The 9,931-nt window shown below is 46.7% G+C and overlaps 1 protein-coding gene across 1 annotated transcript in view; it reads right to left on the bottom strand.

Annotated features, from left to right (window-relative positions):
• Positions 1–6,840: 6,840 nt before the first annotated feature.
• The window catches only part of PIM1 (Pim-1 proto-oncogene, serine/threonine kinase), a 5,574-nt gene continuing 2,483 nt past the window's right edge, over positions 6,841–9,931 (bottom strand). Inside the window, exons 5-6 of the mRNA XM_007467284.1 lie at positions 9,167–9,343; positions 6,841–8,401 (exon numbers count right to left, since the gene is read on the bottom strand). Of these exons, the coding sequence (XP_007467346.1) occupies positions 8,244–8,401; positions 9,167–9,343 (335 nt within the window). The 3' untranslated portion in view covers positions 6,841–8,243. The remainder of the gene's footprint in view (positions 8,402–9,166; positions 9,344–9,931) is intronic.

Below are 9,931 nucleotides of genomic sequence, written 5' to 3'. Positions count from 1 at the left end.
CGATGCAGGGGACACGGGTTCGTGCCCCAGTCTGGGAAGATCCCACATGCCGCGGAGCGGCTGGGCCCGTGAGCCATGGCCGCTGAGCCTGCGCGTCCGGAGCCTGTGCTACGCAGCGGGAGAGGCCACAACAGTGAGAGGCCCGCGTACCACACACACAAAAAAAAGAAAGGCCATGTGACTAGCTAAAAAATCAGAGGTTCTATGACCAAGGAAAGAAAAGAATAGATGTTGACATAGGCAACAATTCATCTTTGCCCAAAGCCATATCAGGTAACAGAATATTCCATATATAATGGCAGAAAATTACAAACTACCAAAATTAATAATGTACTCCCATACTGTAGCCGTATCAAAATGATTATGTTTGTCCATAGTTCTTGAAATGGAAGCATTTCAATAGTATATTGTTAAGTGGGGAAAAAACAGGTTACCAAAAATATGAGCTCTGTTCTATAAAATTATATATAGATAATATGTCTGTACATATAAATATATACATATTTAAATATAAATATGGATGTATTTCTCTCTGGAGTGGTAGAATTACATCATATAACTTTAATTCACTTCATACCATTATTTTTACTAAAAAGCTTGTATCATTTTTATAAGCAAAAAAATTTCTTTTCACTTACAAAATATGTGGGCATCTGTGTCTCTAAGGAACTTCATGAGCGGAGCTGAGAGGTGAGCAGTGGCAGGGTGGAATTCAGGGGTTGGGAAGGTCTCCATCATTTTCCTGCAGGCACTCAAGTGATATTCAGTTCCTGGGTTCCTGGGAGCCCCTGGGCAGTGGTATCTAGGAGGCTATTGATCCCCAGGCCTGAACTCAGGAGAGAGGTCTATGCAGGAGTTGTGGCAATCACCATGAAGAAGATGGTCCGTGAAGCCAGGGGAGGAAGCACAATACAGCGGCGACCATGCTGGGTGTCTTCCCTTGGCCTCCAGAGCTAGTCCCCACCCTTCTCCAGCTTGCTCTGTGCCTGGAAAGGCTGACCTATGTGGACTGCCTCACACCAGACTCCCTGCCTTCTGGCTTTCAGCTGGGTTCAGTCCATGGGAGGCCCTAGTAGGAGATCAGAGGATGGGAAGAGAGAAGCATGGGTATTTCTTTCTCACTCCCTCCATGCAGGGTTAGCACAGGGTGACTGCTTCTCCCAATGAAGGTTACAGCTCACATCAGGCAGGCTCCTCCTCCAGCCCTCAGGCCTGAGTGAGGAAGTGCTCCCACTGCTGCTAGCCCCAGGGTACAGCACTGTCCCATGTGGTTTCCCAGCACCTGCCCCACACCTTTGTAAATAGTTCTTTTTCACACTCTTCCCTGCATTACCCAATCTGAGTGTGCCATCTGTTTCCTGCCAGGATCCTGGCCAACACAGAGGGCTTGGGGGTGAGGAAGGGAAAGAACACCCAAGTTTAAAGGGCAAGGAGAGGGAGAGGAAATGGGGTCTAATCGACAGAGGAGTGGAAGGCAAACCAGGAGTTATGAAACCAGTGGGCGGCCAACAGTTTTATGAAGATTGCAAGGTTAAATAAGGATGAGATCTCAAAGGTATATTGGGATTGGCCATCTGGAGGAGGAGCTGGGAAGAGGAAGAAAGAGAATTGGGTGGGTGGTTCTGGGAGGAGGGATCTGAGTTGAAGATCGAGAAGAAGGTAAGAGGTGAAGAGAGGTGAGAGAAGGGAGTGGGGCAGAGGAGAGAACCAGGGCAAAGGTAGGAAAAGAGGCAGCAGGCCATGGGGTGAAGAAATGTGACTCTTTAGTCCAGGTGGGGAAGCAGGTAGTACCTCCAAGAATGAGTGTGGGGACTTCCCTGGTGGTGCAGTGGATAAGAATCCGCCTGCCAATGCAGGGGACACGGGTTCAAGCCCTGGTCCGGGAAGATCCCACATGCCGTGGAGCAACTAAGCCCGTGAGCCACAACTACTGAGCCTGCGCTCTAGAGCCCGCGAGACACAACTACTGAAGCCCACGCGCCGCATCTGCTGAAGCCTGCGTGCCTAGAGCCTGTGCTCCGCAACAAGAGAAGCCACTGCAGTGAGAAGCCCATGCACTGCAATGAAGAGTAGGCCCCACTCGCTGTAACTAGAGAAAGCCCGCGTGCAGCAGGGAAGACCCAGCACAGCCAAAAATAAAAAAATAAGAAAATAAAAAAATTTTAATTAAAGAATGAGCGTGTATGTACCGAGGCACAACACATACTTACACATATACAACACCCACACCTGCACGCGCTATACTCTACATTCACATGAACACACACACACGCAAATACGTATACACCACCATGCTTCACCACACACACCAAAGATACACATATTTGCACACATACACACACCTCACCATATCATCATCCCTACACCATTCACAACAGTCACAACAGTAACAGCCAGATCCATAGATCTCACTGGACCCCACGCAAAGTCGGATCTTTGCTTTGCTGTGACATTTGTCTATTTGCTGGCATCACATTAAACCCTGAGAAAAGCCTGATTCTGCCCACTCACGCGTGAAAAAGGAGTTCTCAGTGTTTACAGCATGGTGCCTGGTGCACCGTAGATGCTCCGTGGATAAATCTGGAATGGCTCCACAGTCCCTGGCTCTTGCCCTGGGGTATGGGGCAAGGGCTATACCTGGCTGTATGTGCTGACCTCCTAAGTAACTTACTCAGGGGGGCCCTAAAGACTGGCCTCCAACGACCACAACCCAAATGCCTGTCCATACGATGGAATATTCTAGAGTGAAGATGAAACACGTGCTAAAACATGCATGAATCTTTATAACATAACGTTGAGTAAAAAGAGCAAGTTGCAGATCACTACATACCCGCCTGATAATCTTTTTATAAAGTTCAAGAACAATGCAAACTGAACACCACATAATTTAGGAACACGTGGCTATGAAATAAAAACTTTTTTTAAGAAATGTAAAAGAATGCTAAACACAACATTCAGGACAGCAGGTTATGTCTGGGAGAGGCAAGGAATGGACTAAGAAAGGATCACATAGGTAGATGGATGTTATTGCTGACGTCTGCTTCTTGAATGGGATTCACCACCCAGTATAATATAACAGCAGGCCAGGCTGGAACCAAGGATGAGAATATATCAGGAACCAAGGATTATGATTAACCCAGTTCTGTACATCAGATGTCTTGTTACAGTAAATAAAAATAAAGACTGTCCTCTCAGTTTGACCCTAGTTCTGCTTATTTTTGCACTTCCTCCCACAGCGATGCTGAGGGGTCACTGCAACCTTGCTCTTGGCAATCGGAGTTACGAGCGCAAGGCTGGGCAGGAAATGAACTGGGGATGAGGCCATATCTGCTTTAACACTGTTCTCGATGGGTCCTTTGTGGTAAGGGTTTCCAAGAACCAGCAGAGCAGTTGAAGGAGCTGAGTAACATTTACAAGAAATGTGTGCCTGCCCCACCCCCTAACCACCCCGCCCCATCCCCTCTCTCCTCCCTTTACCGCCTCCAACTCTTCCTCCCCACCAAGGCCCAAGTGAAGGGTAGCTCACAAGAGCCAGTAATGAATATTTCCATGGAACAGAACTGCTTACCTGACTCTCTGGAGTCTGGGGAAGAACTGCCCTGACGTCCACCCAGATTCTGGGCCCTGAAGGAAACTTGAGATGACTAATCCACACAAACATTTATTAAGTAGCAGTATAGCAGAGTGGTAGTGAGCATGGACCACCTGGGTCCAAATTCTAACCTGGCCACTTCTTAGGTATGTGACTTTTGACATAGTACTTACTGCTCTGCACCTCAGTTTTCCCCATCTGCAAAATGGGGATAAATAATATCTCCCTCATGGAGAGTTGTTGTAAGACTAAGACATGCAAAGCATGCAGAACAGTGCTGGGCACATGGTAGGTACTGAATGAGTGTTAGCTATTATCGCCAAGTGTTATAAAAGATGCAGATGAATCGATGAGACCATGCTCTAGTGCAGGAATTTGCAAACTTTTTTCTGTAAAGGGCCAGATAGTAAATATTTTTGGCTTTGCTGGCCATAAGGTCTTTGTCACAACTACTCAACTCTGCCACTGCAGTATGAAAGCAGTCATAAACAATTCGTAAATGGATGAGCTTTATTTATTAATGCTGACAATTAAATTTCACATAATCTTTACCTCTTATGAGATATTATTCCTCACTCAGTCTGTTTTCAACCATTTAAAATGTTAAACCAAGTCTTAGCTTACAGGCTGTGCAAAACCGGGTAGTGTGCCAGACTCGGTCAGCAGGTTGTGGTTTGTCCCTCCCTGGTCTAATGGGGGGAAAAACATTAGCCCCTCTGGATTTCTTTGCTTTACCTGTATGTTCTGTGCCTCACTTTACAGGTGAACAAACTGAGGTTCACCCTTCAAAGTCCAGTTGAAATGCTGCCTCCTCTTTGAAGCCTTCCCAGATCACCTCAGCCAAGGGCAGTAGTAACTCCATCTGCTGCCTCCTTTGTGATAAGCACACATTTATTCATTACTTTTAAAATTTTATCATGAAATATTTAAGACAAACCAAAAGCTATAAAGTATAATGCAGACACTCCCCTGGCGGTCCAGTGGTTAAGACTCCACGCTTCCACTGCAGGGGGCACGAGTTCGATCCCTGGTGGGGGAACTAAGATCCCACATGCAGTGAGGCGTGGACCAAAAAAAAAAAAAAAAAAGTATAATGCAAATACCTTAGTCCTCACCATCTGGTTTATGAAATAAAGCATTGCCCAAACAGTTGAAGGCCCCTATGCAGATACCCTTCCCCAAATCACAACCTCCCTTCCTCTTCCCCAGAGGAAACAGCCACCATCCTGACTCTGGGAATTTATTGCCGTGTACTTCTTAGTACTTTTACTACATATAGAAGCATCCCTAAGCAGGAGGTAATATTTGTTTGCATGTATGTACACCCATTATTTAACTGGATTTTCTTAATAATCCATTCAAGGAATATCTCTATTTAGAGATTAGTCTCAAAGGGTGTTATAAGGCCCAAGGGATCCAGTTAAGTAATGGTGGTAAAATCCAAGGCTGATTCCCAAGTCATGCTCTTAACCATTGCTCCCCTCTATATTCCTGTGGCCACACAGTCATGTTAGTTATCTGACCCCCTTTCCACACTAGATTTTTTTTTTTTTTTTTTTGCGGTACGCAGGCCTCTTCACTGTTGCGGCCTCTCCCGTTGAGGAGCACAGGCTCCGGACGCGCAGGCTCAGCGGCCATGGCTCACGGGCCCAGCCGCTCCACGGCATGTGGGATCCTCCCAGACCGGGGCACGAACCCGTGTCCCCTGCATCGGCAGGCAGACTCCCAACCACTGCGCCACCAGGGAAGCCCCACACTAGATTTTAAACTGCCCAATAGAAGAGACTGTGACCTTTCACCCCTCCTATACAACCCCTAATATCTGGCACCCAGTATCTTGGCACTTACTATCTTGCACTCTTCTTCAAAGAGACACCATCTTCTATCATCCCTAGCAATCTTAACAGAGGATGGGGAAACTGCCAGAAACTCACTTCAAGGGAAAGAAGAGTGGGGCTTTGATAGATTTCAATACATTTAGAGCAACTTTTAAGCCAACTGTCAACTTTACTGTAAAGGATGAGGCATGCAACCCTCATACTCCAAGAGATTGGGAAGAGCAAGGAGGACAGAGAAAAGGGGAACTGAGACAATCAGCCCCCCAGAACCGAGAAATCCTTCCTTCCTCTCCTACCGCCACATGGGAGCCGAGCTACGGTTTGGGATCTAGTCCAAGCTTAAGGAGTGAGGAGTGACAATGAGTGAGAGGTATTGTGGCCTGGACCCTCAAACAACCTGACAAGACAGCATCTGGGCCAGTGTCCAAAGGGTGTGTGCATGCACCGAGGGGAGGGAGCAAGATGATGAGGAAGGAAGAATGTTGTAGGCTGCTATTGATGCTTCTAAAGAAACAAGAAACGAATATTTACAAATACTTGACATGCACATTGGCAGTGGTACTCACTCCACTGTTCTTTCGGGACGTAGTCAGGCCACGTGCACTAAGTGGATTCATGGGTTCTACCATCTAGTTTAAACTGAACTCTCACAAAATGAACAAGAGGCTTAAACAGATCCCTGCAAAGAAACCACGGACTAAAAATGCTAATTATCCCAGCACAAGCAGTAAGAAAATGGCCGGGCTAACATTTCACCTACTCCCAGTATAAGCTTTTTGTCGAGCACATTGGAGAGGAAAACTCTGCGTTAAGTCGAAACAACGAATGCATTTCCACACGTCTATTATCAATGACTAAACTCCACACTAAAGATGAAGGGAAATTTACACAGGTATATAGTTTCCCAGTAAACACTTATTAAGGGTACGTGCTCAAAATGTTTTACTAGTGGGAGAGACAACTGAAAAAAGCCTCAACTGGTAGTTTAGCAAAATTTTGGTATCTTCTAGGTCAGCCTTGTCCAGTGGAACTTTCTGCAATGATGGAAATGCTCTATTGTTCCACAGCTACTAGTCACCAGTGGCCATTTCATGAAATCTGACTAGCACTGGGAAATAGCCACATATGCCATATTAGCCCAGCTCTAATAGGATCTGCATTGGGAATAGAGGTTGGGATTGCATTGGGCCCCTCCAGCCAAATCTTGCCCACACAAGATTGGTTCATCCACCCTTTGGCCATACATTCATTTCAGAAAGGTGACTATCCCAGAAGTCCTACTGAAGGAAACCAGATTCAGGCTGAAAATTCCCTTTTTCCTCCCAGGACAGATTTTGGCATTTACCAAGTGTTCAATTAACGCGCATTAGCATGCCTCTGCATGGACAACACTTAAGCCACAAGTTAAGACAAAAGGTATTTTATTCAAAAAACGCCAAGTATAAAAAAAAAAAAAATAAGATCTCTTTTATTCCCCTGTACAGTATTTCACTCAGATAAAACCAGCAGGCTACATGCTGCTCAAAACACAGCCCCAGAGAGGATCCGGAAGGCACACCATCCAGAACTGCTTTTCATAAATCTATGCTATATACACAAGTCAGCAATGCCCCTCCCCCATCACCCACGGACCCCGTGCCCACTTGGGTAAGCAGGTGAAGGGGCCCGCAGCAGTCAGGGAGCTGCAGCAGCTGTCCCGCCTGAGTCCCGTCACCCTATGAACAAACAGAGCAAGCGTTGCAGCCTTCCCCAAAAGGTCCCCAAGTCAGAGGAGGAAAGGAGAAAAGAAAACTATGGCGGCAGCTGTGGAAGCTTGGAGCAGGAAGGGAACCAAATAAATAAATAAATAAATAACATTGACCTCCAGGTTAGAATGCGCATCTTTCCAAGAAAACAAAAAACAAAAAACCCAAAACAAAACAAAAAAAAACAGGTAAAATAATTTAAAGGCAAAATTAAAAAAGAATTAGATCAACTACAACCCTTTTGTACACTACCATGCCAACTGTACACACATTTACAGTTTTTCTGTTGATTTGCATTGTTTGTGCATTTGTGTGTGTGTGTGTGTGTGTGTGTGTGTGTGTGTGTGTGTGTGTGTGTGTGTGAGGTCTTGGCTTAGAAACAGTTAAGTAAAAACCAAAAAGGAAGACCAGTTCACTTGGGGGTTTTACTAAAGGAGGTGGGAAAAGGGCAGGTGGCTCAGCATTTGGCCCTGTAGCCTCTTCCATGGCACCTTTCATATTTAGGATGGGGGGAAGGGGTGGGGGAGAAAGAGAGGGAACCAAACCCAGGCAGATTTTTGGAGAAGCAGCAGGTAAAAGAGGCAAGTTCAAGTATTTCTCCCAGCACAGCCGGAGTCCCCACAGAAGGCACTCAGAAGAGTCGGAAGAGGTGACAGGGACTTAAAATGGTGCTAGTCCTATCCCACCCCAACCCGATTTCCCCCTACCCGACCCATCACGGCATTCAGCAGAACTCTTGATGAAGGGAACAGTTCCATGGCTGGATTCTGATCCACTCCCACCCCACCCACCACCCCTGGGATTTTGCAAAGTCCAGCAATGCTGGACACTGATGAGAAGGAGAGCTTCTATGGGAGGAGTTGAGGCCTAGGACGGCTGGAGTGGAGTCTCTTCCTCCCTTTGGGAGGCAGCCTCCAGGGCCTGGGGTCTGGAATGAGTTGTAAATGTTGTTCCTGTATCAAGCACTGTCCTGCTTGGAGAGAAGTGTCACTGGTACTTGGGAAGCTGGAAACAGACACTTCCCCTCCCTTGAGCATCTGACAGAGAGGGGAGAACCTGCCCGAGAAGCTATTTGCTGGGCCCTGGCAACAGGCTGTGGAGATGGATCTCAGCAGTTTCCTGGGGCAGGAGGACATCTTGCATCCATGGATGGTTCTGGATTTCTTCGAAGGATGGCCGATCTGATGGTCTCAGGGCCAAGCACCATCTAATGAGATGTTGACACTCTAGAGAAAGCAAGACAGAGGTTATGAATGACTCAACTTGTTTTTGCAGTTCAAAGGTCTTCCCACTTTGCTTCCCAGGGGCCCACAAGCCAGGGATCCAACAGAGAGCCTGCCCTTTCTAGAATGCTTATTCTTCAATGAGAAGGTATTAACTAACACCTAGATGCTCCAGTATGCTTTCAGCTAAAAAACAGCTCCTCTCTTAAACCTGTAGTTTTCAAACTTCAATAGCTAGGGCCTTTCCCACGACGCCCACTCAACAGAAATAGGAAAGATGATGACAAGAGATTCTGATGAGACATCACTAAGCACGATGAGGTGATTCAATTCACCTACCGACTTACAAATATGAACACCACCCACGATGAGGTCAATGGAACCACAGTATTTAAGAGAGCCTGCCTTAAGGGAGAAGGCTCAAAGAGCCCTCAATTTTTCACTCCCTGGCAAAACAGCCAGGAGTTGAGGGATCAGGATCCTTTGGTACTTAAAAAAAAAAACCTTTCAGTGAAACTAAATGGTCTTTCCTTAATATTCTCACACATGCTCTTCCTCTGACCCCCCCTACCAAGGCACCCTCAAATGCAAACCATATGATTCCTGCAGACCAGCTCTCAAGTGTGAATCATTTGCCTAGAATTCTAAGGCAAGGGCCATGGTATCTCCTGGAGACTGAAGCTCTCCAAACTCAAAGACCATCCCTGAGGACTAACAGCCTCGTGATTCCTGCTTCTCCTCAATAATAAAGGGCTTCGCAGAAGTTACCTGAAGAGACCCTCTGCCTGAAGAAAACTTGGCCCCTGATGATCTCCTCATCGTGCTCAAAGGGAATATCTCCACAGACCATATCGTACAGCAGGATCCCCAGAGACCAGACGGCTGCTGACCTGCCATGGTAACGATGGTAGCGGATCCACTCTGGAGGACTATACACTCGGGTCCCTGCAAGCCAGGGGAATAGGAAGGAAAACATACTTTTAGCAAAAATAAAACACAAAGCAACTGAGAGGTATGCTAAGTAACTCTTAAAAAAAAAAAAAAAAAGCACCACCTTACTTCTCCCAGCAGCTGGGTGAACTCCATTTCCCCCCCCGCCAGGGCTAAAAGGAGTGGATGAGAAGGTTATGGCAGCTCTCCAACCGAAAGCATTACCCACTTCTCTACCAGCTCAGACCATAAACAGCTCCAAGAAACAAACAGGGCTGGCCATAGACTCAAAGCCTGAGGCCTGTATGTGGTAGGACCACCCTCAATGGGAGGAGGGGATGAACATCTGCAAAATCAAGGGAGGTATCCCACAGACTATCCTTAAACTGCATTAAATGTCCTTGCCCAGAAGCCGGGTGAGAGTCTCATCTCAGATATGATCCAGGCAAGGACACTTGTACAGTATCCCTTTGAAAGGCCTTCCTCCCCACCCTCTGGATGTATGGTAGACACCCACACCTCTTCCTCCCCACACTGGAAAGGTAGAGAGGCAGGGCTGGCTTCAGACCACGTGATTCCTGTTTACAAACTTTGAGTTGTAAA

The sequence above is a fragment of the Lipotes vexillifer genome, unplaced genomic scaffold, assembly GCF_000442215.2.
Source record: "Lipotes vexillifer unplaced genomic scaffold, Lipotes_vexillifer_v1.1 scaffold528, whole genome shotgun sequence".
NCBI classification, from domain to species: domain Eukaryota; kingdom Metazoa; phylum Chordata; class Mammalia; order Artiodactyla; family Lipotidae; genus Lipotes; species Lipotes vexillifer.
This window is presented reverse-complemented; position numbering and strand designations above follow the sequence as displayed.